Source organism: Hemicordylus capensis, chromosome 17 (assembly GCF_027244095.1).
Source record: "Hemicordylus capensis ecotype Gifberg chromosome 17, rHemCap1.1.pri, whole genome shotgun sequence".
Classification (NCBI taxonomy): Eukaryota; Metazoa; Chordata; class Lepidosauria; order Squamata; family Cordylidae; genus Hemicordylus; species Hemicordylus capensis.
Window position 1 is genome coordinate 2830806 of NC_069673.1, and position 22083 is coordinate 2852888.

At 46.4% G+C, this 22083-nt stretch overlaps 2 protein-coding genes across 5 annotated transcripts in view; both read left to right on the plus strand.

Annotated features, from left to right (window-relative positions):
* The first annotated feature begins 1895 nt into the window (after positions 1-1895).
* SURF6 (surfeit 6) lies at positions 1896-11090 on the plus strand. 2 transcript variants are annotated; one of them, XM_053281782.1, is made up of 5 exons: positions 1896-2133; positions 3228-3528; positions 4638-4883; positions 8479-8567; positions 10323-11090. In XM_053281782.1, the coding sequence occupies exons 2-5, from the start codon at positions 3435-3437 to the stop codon at positions 11001-11003; spliced, it is 1110 nt and encodes a 369-aa protein (XP_053137757.1). In that variant the 5' UTR covers positions 1896-2133; positions 3228-3434; the 3' UTR covers positions 11004-11090. The 2 variants fall into 2 exon arrangements, with proteins under 2 accessions (XP_053137757.1, XP_053137758.1); XM_053281783.1 differs by having other exon boundaries at positions 3289-3528.
* A 4456-nt stretch (positions 11091-15546) lies between these two features.
* The window catches only part of ABO (ABO, alpha 1-3-N-acetylgalactosaminyltransferase and alpha 1-3-galactosyltransferase), a 35332-nt gene continuing 28795 nt past the window's right edge, over positions 15547-22083 (plus strand). The window contains exons 1-2 of one of the 3 annotated variants that reach the window (XM_053281620.1): positions 15547-15569; positions 21963-22031. In XM_053281620.1, the coding sequence (XP_053137595.1) occupies positions 22016-22031 (16 nt within the window). In that variant the 5' untranslated portion in view covers positions 15547-15569; positions 21963-22015. Of the gene's footprint in view, positions 15570-21736; positions 21816-21962; positions 22032-22083 lie in introns of those variants that run through there. The other 2 variants (XM_053281619.1, XM_053281624.1) reach the window with 2 other exon arrangements.

Here is a 22083-nt window from a genome sequence, read left to right on the forward strand (position 1 = left end):
GATATCTCTGGGAAGCCCACAGGCAACAGGGGAGGACATGCCCTCTCTCCTGTGGTTGCTCCCCTGCAACTGGGATTTGGAGGCATCGTGCTTCTGAGGCTGGAGGTGGCCCACAGCCACCAGTCTAGTAGCCATTGAGAGCCCTTCCTCCATGAATTTGTCCAAGCCCCCTTTAAAGCCATCCAAGCTGGTGGCCATCACCACACCCCATGGCAGAGAATTGCATAGATTAATTACGCGCTGTGTGAAAAAGTATTTCCACTTGTCGGTCCTTAATTTTCCAACCTTGTCTCCCCTGAGTCGCCGCTTTTCCAGACTAAAGAGCCCCAGATGCTGTAGCCTAGCTTCAAAAGGTGCTCTAAGCCCCTGATCATCTTGGTTGCCCTCTTCTGCACCTTCTCCAGTTCTGCAGCGTCCCTCTATTATCCAGAATGAAAACACGTAGCCGTAGGCTTTCCAACCCTGCTCCTGGCCGGCTGTCTGGATGCTATAATGGCTAATCCCATTCATAAGCTCAGACAGGTTTAATTCCGAATCGGGAGTCTATCAGACAGTACATCAAAAGAAAGCACTCTCCTGAACATTTCCAAAGGTTTAGAAGAAAGAGCCCGGTTTGTTTTTAGAGAGGCCGAAAAACCTTATCACGTGTTAAGAGATGCTTTCATCTATGATAAACGTTGACATCTAAGGGAATCTTGTGGAGGATATTTATGCTAATCTTCAGGCATTAATACAGGTTAATCAGTGGCCAACTGGACTAGCTGAAGTCTCATTCATTTTTTCCCCCAAATTTGATTTTCATTGATTTTAACAACAATAATAGTCATTCATTACAATATACACAAAAGTGGACTTCCCGCACACCTCTCTTCGTGAATCATCGGCTATAGAGTTTACCCTTGCTATAATAATAATTCAAAACATAAATTTAAACCCTTACAAACACAGTTAATCTACCCAACCTGCAGTTTTTTTACTAAATTTCAGACCCTGCTGTAAAGTCCATAGTAGGGAAATTAGAAGTCTCATTCATTTTAGTGGGACTTGCTCATGACTAATACAGTCATGGGGAGGAGAGCTGGTATTGTGGTCAAGGTAAAGTGTGCCGTCGAGTCGGAGTTGACTCTTGGCACCCACAGAGCCCCATGGTTGTCTTTGGTGGAATACAGGAGGGGTGGACCATTGCCTCCTCTTGCGCAGTATGAGATGATGCCTTTCAGCATCTTCCTATATCGCTGCTGCCCACTTGGGCAAGAAACTGGTCTGTTTTGGGAATGCCTAGATTCTTGGTACTTTAACAAAAAAAACACCTAAAACTCAAAGTTCATGTTGGAAGGGACCTTTTGAGGTCTTTTAGTCCCACCCCCTCCTCAGCCCCCCCCCTTGGCTCGCCACCTGCTCACGATCTACAGTTACCATCATGGCCAGCTACAATGGCTACGGCTGATGGGAACTGTAGTCCACGAGCAAGGGGCGAGACAAGCCGGGGGCCTACCCCTGAGAGGTGCCTCCCCAGCCATCTTCCTGTTCCTGCTGCAGCGGACGCACGGAGTCGCCCCTGGAGGCTAGTACTGAAAGGCACTCTGCACGTGCCCAGAGGTGCTTCTTTGCTCAAGCAGGAACGGTTCTTTTCTCGAAAGTCAAGGTGTGGCCAAAGTTGCTCAATGCGCGGGGGGGGGAGTGTAAGGGGTGCTGCAGCACCGGAGCAAGATCCTAACCCTTGCAACCTCCCCAAGCCGCATTCCCACGTGCATTTCTGCGCTTAATCCTCCTGCGCGTGTTTGCTCCCAAGGAAGCCCCGTGGGTCGCATCCGCTCCGCTCCCAGGAGGACGCGCATCTTCCCCCCACCTTCCCTTCCCCTCGCACTGCAGCCAGCTGAGCAGGAAATCTCGCGATGCAACTTGCTATACACGCAACTTCCCCTTCCTCCGAGAGCCAAGCAACTCCTCCAACATCCCAGCCGGCGATTCCCCCGCCCCTCCCCACGTGGGTTTCCCGGAAAGAACCGGAGCAGGAGCCACGCGGGTTGCTTGCACGTGTGCACACGGTGCTGGGGGGCTGGAAAGGCCGAGCCCCGCACCCCTGAGTGGGCATCCCCTTTACTCTCCCACGGTCAGCCCCACATTGGACTGGTGAGTCTGCGTGAAGTGCACGCGCTGCATTCTCCTTTCTACCCCGGTGTTACACTCTACCCCAGACTTACCCCTCGCTTCTACCCCGGTTTGGCCCCCTAACTCTGCTGCCCGATCTTCCTAACTAAGTTTGCTCGGAGTGAGCCTCGTCCCATTTCAAGGGGGCTGCCTGCTCTCTACGACTCGCCTCTTGAGTCTCCTGTGTGGGTTTTTCCTTCTTGCAAGGAACTCCAGGTGGTGCGCCTGGTCCTTGGCATTGAGCAGCCCTGTAAGGAAAGCCAGGCTGACTCCGAGGGAGGGAGAGAGAGAGAAAGGGAGAGACTGGGACTTTGGAACCTGAATCAGGCTCACCGGTGACTGCGGCAGCATCCAAAAAAAATTATTATTTCGTAATTATTATTATTATTATTATTTATTATTATTAATTTGATTTCAATTAGTTCAATTAATGGGCTTCCAAAAGGAAAGGAACAGAGCAGTTTTAAATTTCTAGGATTTCAACTTTGACACATGATTAACCTTGTTGCTAAGAGTTGACACCAACTTGACGGCACTTAATCAGTCAAACAATCAAACCTTTTTGAATAATTACCATACATGGTACATTCGAATCCGAGAAAGATCTTACGCTTCCCTTGGGCATGATGACATTTTTTAATTATTGAATCTGTGGAGAACAATAACAGTTCAAATATGATGATGATACTCATAACTTCTTCTTTTAAAAAAACTTCATCTTTCACCCAGCATATACTGGTGTAAAAAAAGAGTGTCATTCAGCTGATTTCAGTGGCAGGATTGTGTATGCAAAATTTAGTATCTTTAGGTAAACACGAAGTATGACTATATTTTGCACAAACAAACTCTTCAAAATATTTGAGATGCTACTAAGGGCAACATCCCCTTGACTTGTGGAGGTAAGTTTAAGTGTATGGGGTCAGGCTGCAAGGAACCGGGTTCAGGATCACCAGTTTGTTTACTTTTAGAGGTGTTCTGGAGTCCAGTCTTCCTGGATTTTATTCCTTGTTTCTCCCTTTCCCTTGACACTTCTTGGTTGGCATTAATGGCATGATTTCTCGCTCTCTTTTAATTAGGCTTAATGTCCACCTTCAGGATGTCAGATGGGTAAATGCCACCCCTATGGTTTTCCTCCAGATTGGGTCGCCTCGGTGGAAACGGCCTTGCACAGCCATCCGGATTAAGGAGCTGATGGGCAACGGCCAGGTGGTGTGAACTCAGCCCCTTCCGTTCTGCGAGAGCTTTCTGCAGCCTTTTGGCTTGGCCAGACTTTTGGATCGGAAATGGCCAGCTTAGCCAACAAAGACTCTTACTTGCAGAGACTGGCGAAGAAGATTTGCGCCCAAGAAGTCCACGAGCCACGGAAAAGAAAATTCGGTACCATTTCTGGAATCCCAGCTTTCCTCCTTGGTTTTTCTGGAGGGTTGTGTTCAGTAGTAGCCTCCCCATGGTTATTAAAGTACTGGTGATGTTCTTAGATGTCGTTGACTACAACTCCCAGAATCCCCAGCTGCAGTGGCTTTTGTTTGGGTATTATGGGAGTTTTGTAGTCAACAACATCTGGGATTCCCTGTTAGAGGGAACACTGCTTGGGTCTCCAGGTATCGTTGCACTACAGCTATTATCTCTTTGGCTCTCGCGACTGGGGATGATGGGAGTTGTAGTCACACATCTGGAAACCCAAGGTTCAGATAAGTTGTGCCGTCGAGTCAGTGTCAACTCTTGGCGACCACAGAGCCCTGTGGTTTGTCTTTGGTAGAATACGGGAGGGGTTGACCATTGCTTCCTCCCACACAGTATGAGAGGATGCCTTTCAGCATCTTCCTATATCGCTGCTGCCCGATATAGGAGCTCCCCGTATTCTGGGAAACACACCAGCAGGGATTCGAACTGGCAGCCTCCTGCTCGCTAGGCAAATTACTTCCCCACTGCGCCATTAGGTCCAGAACTTCTGGTTTGTTTGTTTAAAATACTTACACCCCGCCCCTCTAGTACACTACTGCTTGGGGTGGCCCCCAACAATAAAACAGATACAAGACACAATAAAATGAATAAAATGACATAAAAATCTTCCACGACTTGATCACTTAAACCAGAAGTTCTGAACCTTGGGCTCCCAGGCGTGGGACTACAACTCCCATCATCCCCACTCACAGTGGCCAAAGTCCTCCCTCTCTCACCCCAGGCAAATTCCAGCTGTGGGGGTGGAGGTCTTCCAAGCGGAAGCCAAAAGACGGGTGCTGCTTGTTCCTGAGTCTGGCTGTTGGTCCAGCCAGTGCAGTCGTGTCTGTTCTGATTGGCAGCCGCCCTCCAAGATCTCAGGATGAGGTTTCTTCCCATCATGCTGGCACTCAGTGGTCCCTTCCTAAAGCGAGAACGATGGAAATGGCTCTAGGTTTGTGGTGTTAGCACAGGAGAGCTGGGTGGCAAAATGGTGGTATTTCCCCCCTTTCTTGATCAATGAAACCTGTTCTTCTGCCTTCCAGCCTCCCCAGGAGCTGGCTTAGGAGAGGATGGCACCCAGCCGAAGAAGAAGAAGAAGAAGAAAAAGGCCAAGAAGCCAGCCCAGGCGGGCAGCGTCCCTCCAGCTAAGCCTGGTGTGGTCAAAGCAACCAAGCCACCAGCTTCAAAACCTCAGAAATCTGGCCCTGGTGTCCAGCTTGCAGCTGCTGCAGGCGAGTCAGCTACTGCTTTGCGGGGGAAAGAAAGCGGAGGCCAGAACGGTGTTCCAGGTGAGAACGTTTCCCTGTTTGGTGTAAGCTAGGGGTGGCTTTGGGTCGTGGCAGAAGCACCACCAACCAGATGGATGAGTCAGGGACATAGGAAGCTGCCATATACTGAGTCAGACCCTTGGTGCAGCCAGCTCAGGATTGCCTACACAGACTTGCAGCGGCTTCTCCAAGGTTGCAGGCAGGAGTCTCTCTCAGCCCTCTCTTGGAGATGCTGCCAGGGAGGGGACTGGGAGCCTTCTGCTCTTCCCAGAGCGACTTACAGTGCTCACATGTGGTCTCCCATTCAAATGCAAACCAGGGCGGACCCTGCTTAGCTAAGGGGACAAGGCATGCTTGCAACCACAAGACCAGCCCTCCTCCATCTTTCATCAAGCAGCCATGTGTTAAACAATTACACCCAGCTGAACAGCCATCCTGGCTCTGGGCTAATTGGCTTTGTTTTGCATCGGACACGCAGCCTACAGGTCTGCGGTTTCTGGCATTCCCAAGAAATGGAACCCAGCCGGCTGTGTAGAAGGAAGGACGCTTGAGTCCTTCTTGGCCGGAGTCTCCAGAGAAATGGACGGGTTAAGCTCTCCCACCTTTTTAAATTATTATTTAAAATATTTCTAAACCGCCCAAAACTTGCGTCTCTGGGCGGTTTACCATTAAAAAAAAATCACTTAAAACATTGAATCAATTAACAATTAAAATCATTTATGCCCTACCAAAAGCCCTTCCAATATTCTTCTTGGGTGTCGGTGAGGAATTCTCAAGCCTGAGCCCCCAGGTGGTGTCAGACTACAACACCCATTATTCCCAGCAGCCTTTGCCACTGTGCCTGGGGGTGATGGGAGTTGTAGTCCCTCGACATCTGGGGCGGGGGGCAGGTTTGAGCGTCCTTGGCATCAGTAAATGGCTGGCATAAGTTCCTACAGGGAAACATGAAGCTTTGCAGTTGGGAGAGGGGTGCGGTGGGGCTGTGAAGAAAACTAGAGGGAAACTGGAGACAGAGGAGAAAGGAAGTTGGGGTTTGGGGTGGAGATGCCCCAGAGGGGTATTGTCAGGGAGGAAACAAAGATGCAAGGCAGCACTGGAGAAGAAAGAGCCAGGAGCTTTTTCCTGCTGCTTCAGCACAAAGGCAGTTCAGCCTCCCGTTTCCCACACGGGCCAACTGAAAGCCTCCAGGAGGTCCTCGAATCGGGCATGAAGGCAGACGCCTCCCTCTTTTGTCCTCGCTGTCCAGTTATTCAGGGTGAACTGCCCTTAGACATGGATGTTCCATTAATCTATCAGAGCTAACCTCCTCCATACATGGGTCTGATCTCCCTTTATAGCCCTCTACGCTAGTGGCTGTGTAAAAATAAACACTAAAAGTTAAATAAAAATCTGCCTTTGGACAAGTCTGTGCTCCAAGAACAACCAAAAAATCGTTTGTATTCACCTAAAGTAAACTTGCACCATCAAGTCGGTGTCGACTCCTGGCGACCACAGGGCCATGTGGTTGTCTTTGGTAGAATACAGGAGGAGGTGACCATTGCCTCCTCCCGCACGGTATGAAATTATGCCTTTCAGTATCTTCCTATATGGCTGCTGCCCGATATAGTACCAGCGGGATTCGAACGGGCAGCCTTCTGCTTGTTAGTCAAGCATCTCCCCGCTGTGCCACTTAAGGTGCTTAAAGATATGTAGAGTCACCCAGTAAGTTTCATGGTTGAATCGGGATTTGAACTCGGTCTTCCCTAGTCCAACACTCTAATCACTACGCTATGCTGACACGTGCTTGTAGGTTCAGAGGCCTGGACGAGGAGGATGAGAAGGTTTCTTTTCACATGGCTGGACTGGGTATGGGGCCATGTCTCAGTGGAAGAGCATCTGCTTTGCATGCAGAGGGTCCCAGGTTCACTCCCTGGCAGCATCTCCAAGTAGGGCTGAGAGAAACTCCTGCCTGGAACCTTGGAGAGATGCTGCCAGTCAGTGTAGACAGTGCTGCGCTAGATGGACCAAGAGCCTTTCACACAATCATACGGGGGGTGTGTGGTCTATCCTGGTAGCCGCAGATGAGCAGAATCTCTGTATGGGTCTGCAAACTCTCGACACACAGATGATCGAGGCAGCGGCAGCCTCTGTGACTGACGATGGGAGCTAGGTCCTCTGAGGATCAAAAAAGCTATCCCAGCATGCATTGCGGTTCCAATAGAATGGCAACCCTCATTACTTCATCAGCTGCCCCCTGATTGGCCATGGAGGGGCAGGAGGCGAGACAGGCCCTACTGAAGACATTGCAAGCAAAGGATCATAGAGTGTGCTTTGCAGAGCGGCACATTCACAGATGCCAGCACCTGTAGCCACAGTGCTCTATTGCAACCATGGCAGATGCTTCCCAAGAGCTGCTACCCAAGGCAAATGTACTTAGATGACCAAAACATCATGGTGGGGCGTGCCCACTTCTTGTCCGACCTGGCCAAGGAGCAGGGTAGGTGATCTGGGTTACCCAGATCTGAGCAAGCTGGGCTGGAAGGATTCTCGTGGGTTCACACTATGAATCTCTGGGTAAACTGCTTTCTGCTCTCTTTTTCCTTAAGTGAACGAGCTCAGTGTAAGACAGCTTCCCAATATGTTTCTGCATCCTTCCCTGCAGTAAGGGAATGAGGACAGGGCTGACCGCATTCCAGGCACTGCAATTATACCCCACCCTTCTTCCAAGCAGCTCCAAGGAACATTCATAGTTCTCTCCCACAACACGTTCATCCTCCTGACAACTCATAGGAACCTAAGAAGCTGCCACATTCTGAGTCAGACCTTTGGTCTATCTAGCTTAGCATTGTCTACACAGATGGGCAGCGGCTTCTCCAGGGTTGCAGGCAGGAGTCTCTCCCAGCCCTGTCTTGGAGATGCTGCCAGGGAGGAAACCTGGGACCTTCTGCATGCAAGCAGGTGGGTGCTCTTCCCAGAGCGGCTCCATCCCCTAAGCAGGACATCTTACAGTGCTCACATGTAGTCTCCCATTCAAATGCAAACCAGGGTGGACCCTTCTTAGCAAAGGGGAGAATTCGTGCTTCCTACTGCAGGACCAGCTCTCCTCCTGTGGGGAGGTTTTGCGAGGTAGGTTGGGCTGAGAGAGAGAGAGCGACGGACTCTGGACCGTGGCTGAGTGGGGATTTGAACTCTGGTCTCCCAGTCCTCACTTTACATTCCAACCACTTCACCTTTTCTGGCTCCAAGACATAAGCGCAGGATTGAATTGCATGCTCAGCTTCTCTCTGCATTCAAAGAAATTTTGTTGGCCCACTGCCTAGTAGAATCTTGGAAGCGAAACTCGGAGTTCAGCGTGTCTGGTTAGAGTGCTGGACTAGGACCAGGGAGACCCGAGTTCAAATCCCCGTTCAGCCATGAGACTTGATGGGTGACTCTGGGCCAGTCACTTCTCCCTCAGCCTAACCTACTTCACAGGGTTGTTGTGAGGAGAAACTTAAATATGTAGTACACCGCTCTGGGCTCCTTGGAGGAAGAGCGGGATATTAAATGTAAATATTAATAATAATAATTTAATGCTGGGGGTGGGACTTGGAGCTTTGTGCTTCTTAATCTTCTGCTTCATAATCTTTCTGTGCAGGTAGCAAGAAGGAGGCCCCCACTTCTCTTCCTGCTATGAATTTCTTGCGTCAGAGGCTGCACGAGAAGATGGAAAAGGTCTCTGGTCAGGTAAGATCATAAAAAGATCAGTTCTCGAGATATGACAAAAGGCCTGAAAGTTAAACCAGTTTTACGTGCACAGTGTAAATATGCTCTACTGGTGCCTTTTGCTATCTGGAGCCAATCTAAACTGTTCCAAACTCTGCTTTCAGTTCATGAATTCAAAGAACAGGATGTGATTGTTGGGTGGCGTTAGCCATTCCACATTCAGGAGTGTGTGTAAGTTAGTTTATTGTTGTAACCACAGGTCATAACACAAATGAAAGCATAATAAAACATAAAACAACAACAATAACAACTTAATTAGCTATTAATAGCTAAAACATCATGGTAAAAGAAAAACAGAGAAGACAGAAGATAGTAAAAACAACTAAACTATGAACTAAACCAGGGTTTCTTAACCTTAGGCCCCCAGATGTTACATAGGGAAGCTATGCTCCTAAACCATTGGTCTATCCAGCTCAATATTGTCTTCACAGACTGGCAGCGGCTTCTCCAAGGTTGCAGGCAGGAATCTCTCCCAGCCCTATCTCGTTGGAGATGCTGCCAGGGAGGGAACTGGGAACCTTCTGCTCTTCCCAGAGCGGCTCCATCCCGAGGGGAAGATCTTCCAGTGCTCACACTTCTAGTCTCCCATTCATATGCAACCAGGTCAGACCCTGCTTAACTAAGGAGACAAGTCATGCTTGCTACCACAAGACCAGTTCTCCTCTCTTGTTGTTGGACTATGACTCCTATCATCCCCAGACATGGCCTTTGTGGCTGAGGATGATGGGAATTGTAGTCCAACAACATCTGGGATCCCATGGTTAAGAAACCCTGAACTAAACAACATGCATTAAAATAAAAAGAGTTCTAATTCTAAATACCCACAACTCGAATAACAGGGCTACTCCTGGAACGATCATGTAGCCGGATGTGAAGCAGGACTAGCAAATACAGTTCTCTTCCTGGTTTAAAAAAAACGACACAGCAAAAAATGGCCACCTGATAACAGACAAAAGGAAATATACCTGCCAGCAGGTAATTAACACATTATGTTTCTGCACCTGTGAATTCGTCAGTGATCAGGCCCGGTGGTTTTTTTCCTCTTACTGCTCCATAAAAGGAGCAGTGTGGGATGTGATGTTTAATGTTCTCCACTTGCTCCTGAGGTTCTGTTCCATGGGAACTCAGTTAAATCTGTCCTCACGATATGCCAAGGGCACGGTTTGAAAACATAAGCTGGTACAAGCCTTCCTTAGTGGTGCACTGGTGAGGTACTGCAAAATGGATCTGTTTTTCTTGAAGTATGGATGCCATCGGGAGAACTTCAAACGTTGGACCAAACCCGCGTCTCAGTTGGCGTCCCACTCAAGGAGCCAATCCAGGATTTTTCTCCTACCCCAGGAGAACTGGTCTTGTGGTAGCAAGCATGAATTATCCCCTTTGCTAAGCAGGGTCCTCTCTGGTTTGTATTTGAATAGGGGACATGTGTGAGCATTGTAATAGATCCCCCTTAGGGGGATGGGGCCGCTCTGGAAAGAGCATCTTCATGCTTGCATGCAGAAGGTCCTAAGTTCCCTCCCTGGCTTCTCCAAGATAGGGCTGAGAGAGACTCCTGCCTGCAATCTTGGAGAAGCCGCTGCCAGTCTGTGAAGACACTACTGCCCTAGATGGACGACTCGACAGAGGAGATCTTTCTATGTCCCTGTCTACCCAAGTTCATAACTCTGCACGGCTCTTTTAAGGGATTCTGCTCTCTCTTCCTCTTGTCACTCCTAGGCAAGCTCCAAGGAGCTGTCACCAGCTGTGCTGGAGAAGAGGCAGAGGAGGAAATATGAAAGGGAGAGGAAGAAGCGTCGGAGAAAGGAGCTACGGCTGAAGGAGAAGATGGAGAAGGAAGAAGCCGAGAAGGCCTCGACGGCAGCCGTTCTGGAGCCCCAAGACCAGAAGGCAGACGAGAAGGTCGAGATGGTCTTCAATACAGTCAAGGTCCCCGAGGAAGAGTTGAGCAAAGCGCAGAAGAGGAAAGAGAAGATGAAGAGGCTGAAAGGCAACATCACTCCGTTGACAGGCAAGAACTATAAACAGCTGCTGAGCAGGCTGGAGATGCGGAAGAACCAGCTGGAGGAGCTGAAGGAGAAAGATGAGAAGAAGGCCCAGGAGCTGGAGACCAAGATGAAGTGGACGAACGTCCTCTACAAGGCGGAAGGTGTCAAGATCCGTGACGACGAGGACCGGCTGAAGGCGGCCCTCAAGCGCAAGGAGAAGCAGAAGGCCCAGCGGCAGAAGCAGTGGGAGAAGCGGACGGAGCAGGTGGTGGACAAGATGCAGCAGCGGCAGGACAAACGGCGGAGGAATCTCCAGAAGAAGAAGCTGGCCAAGGTGGAGCGGAAGAAAGCCAAGGCCCGCAAGAAGGGCCGGATCCTGCCTGAGGATCTGGAGAAGGCTGGCTTGAAATGAGCCAGCGGGCAGACCTTGAAGCCCGCTCGGAAGTGGGTTCTCGTGGGACTTGTTAATCCAAGGAATAAAGTTGTTCTTCAGGACGTTTCCAGGGCTGTCTGTATCCTTGCATCCAGATCTCCTTGCACGTGGCCCAGCTGAGCTTATGCTGACCCGACTGTTGGGCAACCACACCTTAGGACGCCTGCTTTGGCTGTGGGTGCCGGTGCCCACGCCTGTTTCCTGTGCCTGCAGGGCCCTTAGCTGGATGGGAGGCTTTTCTCTAGATCGGGGTGGGCAAACTTGGCCCTCCAGTCGTTGTTGAACTACAACTCCCATCATCCCCAGTTATTGTGGCCAAGAGTGATGGGAGTTGTAGTTCAGCTGGTCAGCCAGATTTGCCCATCCCTGCTCTGCTGGATTTCTCTGTGGCTCTCCCCAGGGTTTGTGGGTAAAATTACCCTTGGAGGTATTTTCTTCTTCTTTGAAAAAGAACTCCACCAGATCCTATGATCAAGGGGTTTCTCAACCTTGTGTCCCAGAGGTGGTTGGACTACAGATCCCATCATTCCCAGTCACAATGGGGATGGGGCCTTAGCTCTGTGGTGGGGCATCTGCTTTGCACACTGACAGATCCAGGTTCCCTCCCTGGCAGCATCTCCAAGGTGTAGGGCTGAGAGAGATTCCTGCCTGCAACCTTGGAGAAGCCGCTGCCAGCCTGTGAAGACAGTACTGAGCTAGATGGACCAAGGGTCTGACTCAGTATTGTGTGGGACAGGAGAGCTGGTCTTGTGGTAGCAAGCATGACTTGTCCCCTTAGCTAAGCAGGATCTGCCCTGGTTTGCATATGAATGGGAGACTACATATGAACACTGTAAGATATTCCCCTCAGGGGATGGGGCCGCTCTGGGAAGAGCATCTAGGCTCCAAATTCCCTCCCTGGCAGCATCTCCAAGATGGGACTGAGAGAGATTCCTGCCTGCAACCTTGGAGAAGCCGCTGCCAGTCTGGGTAGACAATCCTGAGCTAGATGGACCCAGGGTCTTTTCCCCCCTAAACTTCTTATTTAAAAGTTTGATCTTTTTGTAAGTTTTAAAGGAACAAGCACTTTCAAGTTCCATCAAATCTGCCGGAACAAACAATTGAAGATCCTCAGGAATTCATTTGGTAATATCCCATAAATTGTACTCATCGCTTAATATATTCATAAAAGGGATGAGGATAGCAATACTACTCTAGTAATAAAGCGTTTTGCCACTCGTCTAATTTGACTTGTCATTGTAACTTACAAATATCAGAGTGATAAGAGATACATTTCTTCTTGAATATAGGCATTTGTATCTATGAAATTGAAGACCATCAGGCCTCACTCATGTACACCCAATATTACCTACAAGTTCGTTTATATGTAAACAAGCTTAGAAAATATTCAGATAGTGTAATGATGATGACAGTTAATAAACTTTGTTACCCTGTTAAACTTTGGCTCACAACACAGCATTAAATCATCTCAAGTAAACACGCATCCCATGGAATCACAGACTGGTTCACAAATACATAATGTAGAATGCCTTGCAAATACACCAGCAGGAGAACCACACTAGACTTCTGCCATAAGAAGATCTCCTTGGCTTCAATGGACGATGCTGCTTCAAAGTAAGGTAAAGTTGTGCCCTCGAGTTGGTGTTGATTCCTGGAGCCCACAGAGCCCTTTGGTTGTCTTTGGTAGGATACAGGAGGGGTTGACCATTGCCTCCTCCCGCACAGGATGAAATTGTTGTGGGGAATCCTCTGGAACCCTTTGCCCTCCTGTTTGATTCAGTCACTTGCTTTCATCAATATCTGATGAAGAATGGGGCGCCTTACTGAACCAAAAAGAATTAGACCAGGTTCCCGCATTCGAACTTGCTGCTTGACTGAGAAAGTCAACTCGACGAAGGTGGTGCTCTTAATTGATTATTTATTTCGTGATCACGAACGGCAGAGGACAGGTCAAGAAATCTGACCAGCACTGGGCCCCACGGGTGTACAGCTATTAGTTTATATAGATTAAAAACAGCAAGCAAATCAGACTCTTCAATACATGTCTTTGTCATTAAAAATAGCTGTATTCATACAGTGCCAGCTAGCCTTGGCATAAGCGACTGTTGACTGCTTTACCTGCTTCTTATCAGCACCTTCTGACGCCAGCCATGTTACTTTTCCACTAAGAAGTGAATTTGCCCCATACCCTTAGCAACATTTTTATCTTTTCTCGGGCTTTGGTATTTGCTACCTCTTGGCAGAGAGAGAGACCTCACTTTCTTAAACAATCTAGTTCAGGCCTACTGCAGGCCATACATTCTGTTTAGAAGTCTGAAAACCAATCTTTAGACGTCTTGATGAGCCTGTATTAAACATTTCCATATCAAAATTGGGCCTTTCAGCATCCTCCGATTTTATTAGGAAATCCTCTTTTGTTTATTCATTGCTGCAAAGAGTCTTCTGCGGAAAGGGAGGGTTGCCAGATCCACATCATATTGGGAATGGAAAAAGTATGGTGGGATATGCTGGTAAAGTTGTGTCCTCAAGTTGATTTCGACTCATGGCGCCCACAGAGCCCTGTGGCTTTCTTTGGTGGAATACCGGAGGGGTTGACCATGGCCATCTCCCGTGCAGTATGAGATGATGCCTTTCAGCATCTTCCTATATCGCTGCTACCCGATAGAGGCGTTTCCCATAGTCTGGGAAACACCAGTGGGGTTTCGAACCAACAACCTCTTGCTCCCTAGGCAAGTCGTTTCCCTGCTGCGCCATTTACCAACCCCTATTTTATTTTTAAAAACTGAAGGAAATCTCCAATACATTTAGCCTATTAACACTGCAGACAAATGTATGCACGCACCATAAAGACAGAAATACAGATGCAACGCAGGAATGAGTGCAACAACTGCGCACACACCGATGCAACAAACCACATACAAACAAATGCAGAAGCACATGGACACAGCACCCAAACAGAAGCACAGAAAAATGCAACACAAGCTTTGAAGTTTACAGCTGCATCTCAAGCAGCACACAAGTGAACTAACAGTTTTAATGTGCAGCACACACAAAAACAAATACAAGCATGCGTGCGGCGCAAATGTAGAAACAGAAATAAAGATGGACACACGCAAAGTGCAGATACAACCACAAAAATAACACACACATGCAAAATGCACAGCAGCTGCACAAATGGTCCAACAACGCACACAAACGGGTGATACACCCAGATGCATAATACGACACAAACAATGCACATGATGCCAAACACATGCAACGTAAATGTTGCAACAGAAATAAATGCACAGAGATCTATGCGACAGTCTCCACAGAGGCAGATTGCAAGCAGTAACTGGTGTACTTATTCTGGGCCGGTCTGACCTCATTTGGAAGGTTGTGTCCAATTCTGGATCTTGCGTTTTAAGGAGGGTGTGGGGGAGAGAGAGAGAGAGAGAGAGAAGTTTATTCGGTCATAAGTTTATTCGGTCATTGACCAGCAAATATTTACAATAAAACAGTACGCATTTTACAAATAATATAACAAAACCCAGCCACGCCAGAGATAATGTCATTATCCATATTAGTTGACTAAGGGTGATTAATCACCTGGTGTTCCAGTCTGCCATGCCTGTGTAATAGTTAATAAAGTTGTGGCCCTTTTCATCCATATTAACTCTCTGTGTCTTCTTGAGCTGGGGTCTGGGGACAATGTTTAATTCTTTTTTAAAATTGTTAATTGTTGTGTTATTGTTTTTAATTTGTTTTAGCTTTTCATGGTTTTACAAGTTTGTTTTAATTGTAAACCGCCCTGAGCCATTTTTGGAAGGGTGGTATAGAAATCAAATAAATAAATAAATAAATTAAATAGTTAAAAGATAATTTAAGTAAAATTCATCAGACCGGCCAGGCAAATGATCTAACACAGGAGATATAAGTCTTGAACGAGGTTCACTATAAAAATCACAACGAAGGATAACATGCGAGGTGGATTCTATAGCCCCTCTACCACATGGGCAAAGCTGTAAACATAACAGAACTCCCTTGTACCTGCCTTCCAATGCTGCTGTGGGAAGAACATTTAATCGCACTAAAGTGAGAGCTCATCTACATTTAGGAACAAGCACCACATCAAAATACTTAGCAGGTTTAAGAGTGATAACTTGACTCCCTAAATATAAGCCATGCTTGATCCTAGAAGTTTCTTGTTGAACATCTACTGTATATCCCCAACACGTTGCTTAACTACCTGGCCTGCTCAATTCCTGCAGTAAATAGATCCTCTACAGAAAGGCCCAAAAGAGAAAATTTACTCAACGCGAGTTGAAACCATCCCTCATAACCAAAGAGGCCAAACCCGCCTGTCCAAAAACCAATTTTAACCAAAACCGAAAACTACAACACCAATATAAAGATTCCAACCTAATAAGCCCAACTTCTCTTCCATTGATAGCATTAGGACCACAACAAGGTACTTGCAAAATGCACTGATTAACTTAGTTTAGATAGCCTCGAGTGAGGCGAAATTAATGGCAGGTGTAAGTTGAGCTCCATATAAAAGCAAAGGTAATACTTTAGCTGTATAGAGTCTCAATGTAGCAGGTGTGCGTGTGTATATATATATATGTGTGTGTGTGTGTGTGTGTGTGTATATATATATATATATATAATTTTTATTTTACATTCATATCCCACTCTTCCTCCAAGAAGCCCAGAGCGGTGCACTACATACTTAGGTTTCTCCTCACAACAACCCTGTGAAGTAGGTTAGGCTGAGAGAGAAGTGACTGGCCCAGAGTCACCCAGCAAGTATCATGGCTGAATGGGGATTTGAACTCGGGTCTCCCTGGTCCTAGTCCAGCACTCTAACCATTGCACCACAATTTGATTTGATTTATAACCCATTGAGCAGACTGCCTGATGGAATTATAATGGGCATTTCTACAGCCAACAGAATGAAACATAGTTCCTAAATATTTAAAGGAATTAACCTGCTCAATCTCGTGTCCTTGTTTTGACCAATTATACCGCCTAGTTCGCTTGGTGGAGGAGGGTGTGGATAAACTGAGATGGGTTCAGAGGAGGGCCACAAATGTGGTGGATTTGGAAAACAGGTCCTATGAAGAATGGCTGAAGGAACTGTGTGTGTTTTTCCTGGAGAAGAGATTATATTCCAAGGGAGAATATAAGGGCTATCTTCCAAGTCTCTGAAGGGTTGCTACACAGAAGAAGGTCTTGTTCTCTGTTTCTCCTGAGGGTGGGACTGGAACCAAGGGGTTGAACATAAGAACAGCCCTGCTGGATCAGGCCCAAGGAAGCCCATCTAGTCCAGAACTGTGTTTCACACAGTGGCCCACCAGATGCCTCTGGGGAGCCCACAGGCAAGAAGTATGTGCATGCCCTCTCTCCTGCTGTTACTCCCCTGCAACTGGTATTTAGAGGCATTGACTTTGAGGCTGGAGGTGGCCTAGGGATGGGGAACCTTGGCACTCCAGCTGTTTTAGCCTTCCATCAACTGGTATTTAGTGGCATCTTGACTCTGAGGGTGGAGGTGGCCTAAAGCCACCAGACTAGAAGCCCTTGATAGACCTCTTCTCCATGAAGTTATCCAACCCCCTCTTAAAGCCATCCAGGTTGTTGGCTGGCACCACATCTTGTGGCAGAGAATTCCACAAGTTGATTATGCGTTGTATGAAAAAGTACTTCCTTTTGTTGGTCTTAAATTTTGTGGCAATTGATTTTATGGGATGACCCCTAGTTCGAGTGTTATGTGAGAGGAAGAAACATTTCTCCACTTTGATTGTGTTACCATTTCCTTCCTCTTACTTCAAACATACTTGGGGGGGACGGGACATTTCATTGCTCTTGATATCCCTCTCCAACCTCGGCTCATTCTGAGCATTAGTTGATCTATCACTGTCCCTACAAATCTGGGCTACTAGTCTGTATAGTTTGCACCATGGTTTTTCCTGTGACACTCTATGGTTGCGAAAGCTGGACTTTGAAGAAGCAAGATAGAAAAAGCATTGACGCTTTTGAACTTGGGTGCTGGAGAGGACTTTTGAGGATGCCATGGACAGCCAGGAGAACAAACCAATTAATCCTAGAACAAATCAATCCAGAATTTTAACTCCAGGCACAAATGGCCAGGGCAGGCTCAAACTATCCTACTTTGGACACATTATGCGAAGACCCAGCTCCCTTGAGAAGTCCCTAATGCTGGGGAAAGTGGAAGGCAAGAGAAGAAGAGGACGACCAGCAAGCAAGGTGGATGGACTTGATGACGACAGCCATGAATGCACCACGGAGAGACCTTCAAGGCCAAGTTGAAGACACAGATCATCCTGGAGGGAATCTCTCTATGTAGTCGCATAGACACCGACTTGACGACACTCAATCAATCAATCAATCAATCAATCAATCGTTCCTTCCATTCCTTATATATGTCCTTTTAAAATTTTAAACTCAGTAAGTTTTTCTGCTGCCACATTGGCTTCTTTACAGCTCTCCCACAGGAATATAGGAAGCTGCCTTATACTGAGTCAGACCATCCATCTACAGTAGCTGAGCATCGTCTACACAGACTGGCAGTGGATTTTCAAAGGTTACAGGCAGGAGTCTCTCTCAGCCCTTTTTCAGAGATGCTGCCAGGGAGGGAACTTGGTACCTCAGGTGCTCTTCCCAGAGCGGCTCCATCCCCTAAGGGGAATATCTTCGTGTCCATATGTAGTCTCCCATTCAAATTCAAACCAGGGTGGACCTTACTTGGCAAAGGGGACAATTCATGCTTGCTACCACAAGACCGACCACCTTAAATGGCGCAGCAGGGAAATGCTTGACTAACAAGTAGAAGGTTGCTGGTTCGAATCCCCACTGGTATGACACCTATATTGGGCAGCCAGCAACGATATAGAAAGGTGCTAAAAGGCATCATCTCATACTGTGCGGGAGATGGCAATGGTCAACCCCTCTTGTATTCTACCAAAGACAACCACAGGGCTCTGTGGGTGCCAGGAGTTGAAATCGACTTGACGGCACACCCTACCATTTTACCACAAGACCATCTCTCCTCCCATTTCTCTCTCTCACTGAAAGGTATTACAGGCATAGAACACAGCCAAATAACTCCCCCTTCAGGAGATACCCATCTGAAGTATTCTAAGTTTAGTTTATCTTGGCATGGAATCCTGCCTTATTTCCTCCGAGCATTCCCGAAACCCAGAGTACATATTTCACTACGCTTGCCTTTACTGGATCAAGAATTCCAGCATTATACAGTCACTTTTCCAGAGTTCCCACTATTTGGAACAATTATTTTCTGTTGGTTTGGATCAAGTCAAGGATAGCTCCTGGTTCCTTCTTGCACCTTTTGAAAGGAGGCTCTTTCTTGGTGAGTTGCCCTAAAGGCACGTCTCTTTTGCTTTTTATTCGATTTCAGCTTTAAAAAAACCAGGAAAAAACCAACATAACAGGTTTTAGCTTGGGTTTTTAACTTGTTGGGTTAATTTTTTTAGTCTGGTTTTATATTGTAACTGTTTTATGAATGTTGTGAGCCACACCGAGGAGCAGTGTACTGTAGGGATGGGGTATAAATATTCTAAATAAATAATAAATAATGTAATCAGGGCAAGCTGTTCAGGGAGGGCAGTGAGAGGGACCATTAACAGACCTAACTGGCAATTTCGCCAGCACTCTGTTTCATGGTTAAACTTTGTCAAGTAGATGACAATCATAGAGAAATTATAAAGTTCCAATGCCACTTGATAACACTGATGGGATCAATCCATATGTTCCACTGATGTGTAGAATCACCTCTATTGCTTCTAGAAGATAAACTAAAAAAAAACAGCTTGCAACAGAAGAAATTCCATAAAATCCTGCTTTTCTTCCAAGGAGCCCAGAGCGGTGTACTACATACTTAAGTTTCTCTTTCACAACAACCCTGTGAAGTAGGTTAGGCTGAGAGAGAAGTGACTGGCCCAGAGTCACCCAGCTAGTTTCATGGCTGAATGGGGATTTGAACTCGGGACTCCCTGGTCCTAGTCCAGCACTCTGACCACTACACCACACTGGCTCACACATGTGAATAGGTCCGTCTGCTCCACTCTTCCAAGGAATAATAAAACTCAGTTATATTCTAGTTAATAATCCTATGCATATTAGTGTATTATATCTCAGAAAATTTGTAACATAACTTGCTTCAAATGACATATTATAGAAATGTAAAGCAAAAAAAACTTGTATAAGTCACAATTCATAGAAGCATCTATAATTAAGATATACTGAAACAGTCTACTCACTCTAACACGTTAATGATAGAAAATGATTAAAGCAACATCTTCTACAAACTTAGTAAACACCAGATGTGGGGAGAAAGCAGCAACTCAATACAAAAGACACATTATTTTATTTTTATTTATTTATTTATTTATTTATTTATTCGATTTCTATACCACCCTTCCAAAAATGGCTCAGGGCGGTTTACACAGAGAAATTAAAAAAAAAACCAAAAATAGATCACTGTCCCCAAAGGGCTCACAATCTAAAAAGAAATATAAGACACACACCAGCAACAGCCACTGGAAGTACTGTGCTGGAGGCGGATAGGGCCAGTTACTCTCCCCCTGCTAAATAAAGAGAATCACCACATTAAAAGGTACCTCTTTGCCCAGTTAGCAGGGGTTATTCTATCAAGCAACATATTGTAAAATAAGACAGAATTCAGCAAAAGCCTTGTATTAAACTCACAATACATGGAATCGCCTCTAGAGCACCACTTGGAAGTGAATTGTAATTCTGTAACTGAAGATTTAAAAGTATACTACCCAATGATAGATATACTCATTTTAAAAAGACTTACAACAATATCTGTATTTGATCAACATATGCCAGAAACCTGGATAATTCTTGACAAGACAGATGAGAAATTATTGTTTTATTGAGTCCATGTGGTACTAAGGTGTACAGATTGGAAATTCAGAATGCTTCATATTGGGGTATTGTCTGTGAATATCGGCTCTAAAGCTCCTATGGTAAACAGGGGCATAGCTGGGGAGAATTGCCATGCCTCCCCCTGGAATTCCAGGTTTCACCCAGATTTCAAGCATCTCACCCAGATTGCTTAGCTCACCCGGATTTGCCCAGATTTCAGCTTTTCATTTAAAAAAGAAAGAAAAAAGCTAAACTGTAGTTCTTGTAGAAGCGGTGTTATGGATCAAAATGTGCAGTTGCTATTCTGCTCAACCACTGGACTTGGATTAAGAGAGGAAGAGCACAGGAGTCTAGCTAGGAGGGTTTTACTTTCACAAGTACAGTGATCCCCTGAGGAATGTTGCCTTGTTTGCTATCAGTAGGGGATCTCTATCAGGCAGTTGCGAGGAGAGCTTGCTTTTTATGTGAATCACTACCTGTCTACCAGGCTGTGTCTTGTAAGGTTTAAGGACTTCCTTGGCTTTACGTTTAATACATGCCTACTTAGAAGTAAGCACCATTGGTTTCAATCAGATCTTCTCTCAAAAAAGTGTGTACAGAATTGCAGCCTTAATGCAAAAGCTGTGCATTTTGTTGTTCTATTGCTGCTGCTAATATGTCAAGGAAAATGGTCAGGCAAAGATATCTTCTCCAACTGTTGTTGATTGATATCCAGAGCCAATGGAAAATGCAGCTGCTAATTTGCAAAGTGCAAAATTATTTCCAAGTCAATGTGCCTAATATGCAAATTAGGCACCCGGGTTTGGGAAGCTAGAATCTGGCAACCCTACGGGGCAGCCCCTTGGAGTGAGGGAGATAATGAAGAAAATAGGGAGGGGTGGAGCTGGGGGGCCCTCAGGATCGGGGGGGGGGCGGGTTCGTTGAACCTATCTGCTCAATTACCAGGTTCACCCCGGTAAACCTAATTAAACATGTACTTTGGATTTCAGGAAAGCTCAAAGAGCATTAGTTGGATTCCATGACAAACAAGATACATATCTCCCGAAGGAAGAGTTATAGCAGGCATAAAACGCACACAGTGACATATAACAGTTCCAGTGAGAGAGAGGGAGAGAGAGAGAGAGCTGGTCTTGTAGTAGGAAGCATGAATGGTCCCCCTTGCTAAACATGGGTTAAAACCAAGAAGGGGTGTTTCAGAAAAGAGTTTCTTTCCAGATTTCCTCAAGGATCTCTTCAGATAATCATAATGATAATCGGACATGCTCTGCAGGTACTTCAGATGTAGAGGAGTGCATCTTTTTAAAATTATTATTTATTTTTATTACAAACATTTCCTATACCGCCCACTCTGGGCGGTGTACAAAAAACATGCAAAGCAAGACAACCTTAAAATTACATTCTAAATTAAAAACTAAAGTAACTAACAAAAAAGGGAAGAAAACCAAATAGGTAAACTACAGGGCAAAAGCCTGGCGAACAAGAAAAGTCTTCAAAAGAGATCTGAAAATCAGTAAGGAAGAGGCTAAGCGAATCTGAAGGGGAAGGGAGTTCCAGAGAAGTGGGGCAGCAACCGAAAAGGCCCTTTCATGGGTCCTAGCGCCCCGAACCTCTCGGAAATCAGGGACTGACAAAAGGGCCATCTGAGAAGATCTGACTGGATGGGATGTAACTGGATGGGAGAGGCAGGTCTGTAGGCAGAGAGGTGCCAAACCCTGCAAGGCTTTGAAGGTCAAAAACAGGACCTTAAATTGAACTCGGAAGCGAATGGGCAACCAGTACAATGACTGCAGGAGTGGTGTTACGCTGTCATATTTTCTGGCACTCATGAGTAGGCGAGCTGTATCATTTCAACCTGTCATCCTATTTTGAGACACTTAACAGGTGAGACTGTCCTTGCTGCTGTAGTTCAAGGTGATCTCTTGTCATTGTCTCTGCTTTATGAGAAGCTTCCCCATCCAGCAGGGTGGAGACAGAAAGGGCTGACTTTCCCCCTGCTGCTGCTGAACTGTTCTCGACTTCTCCCTGCAGGAAGTGTGCGGAAACAGCTCACCTGCTCTCCTCCCGAGGACACGGTCTCCACAATGCCCCCGGATCATAGTAAGTGAATTCCGCCTCTTCAAATCACTCATCATTCCAATATAAAGTTAAT

Bases quoted from the DNA above. Each gene is read 5' to 3' on its own strand.
- SURF6 (XM_053281782.1), top strand. From the start codon at position 3,435: ATGGCCAGCTTAGCCAACAAAGACTCTTACTTGCAGAGACTGGCGAAG. The intron at 3,529-4,637 runs GTACCATTTCTG...TCTGCCTTCCAG, and splicing joins GCCACGGAAAAGAAAATTCG to CCTCCCCAGGAGCTGGCTTA. The intron at 4,884-8,478 runs GTGAGAACGTTT...CTTTCTGTGCAG, and splicing joins AGGCCAGAACGGTGTTCCAG to GTAGCAAGAAGGAGGCCCCC.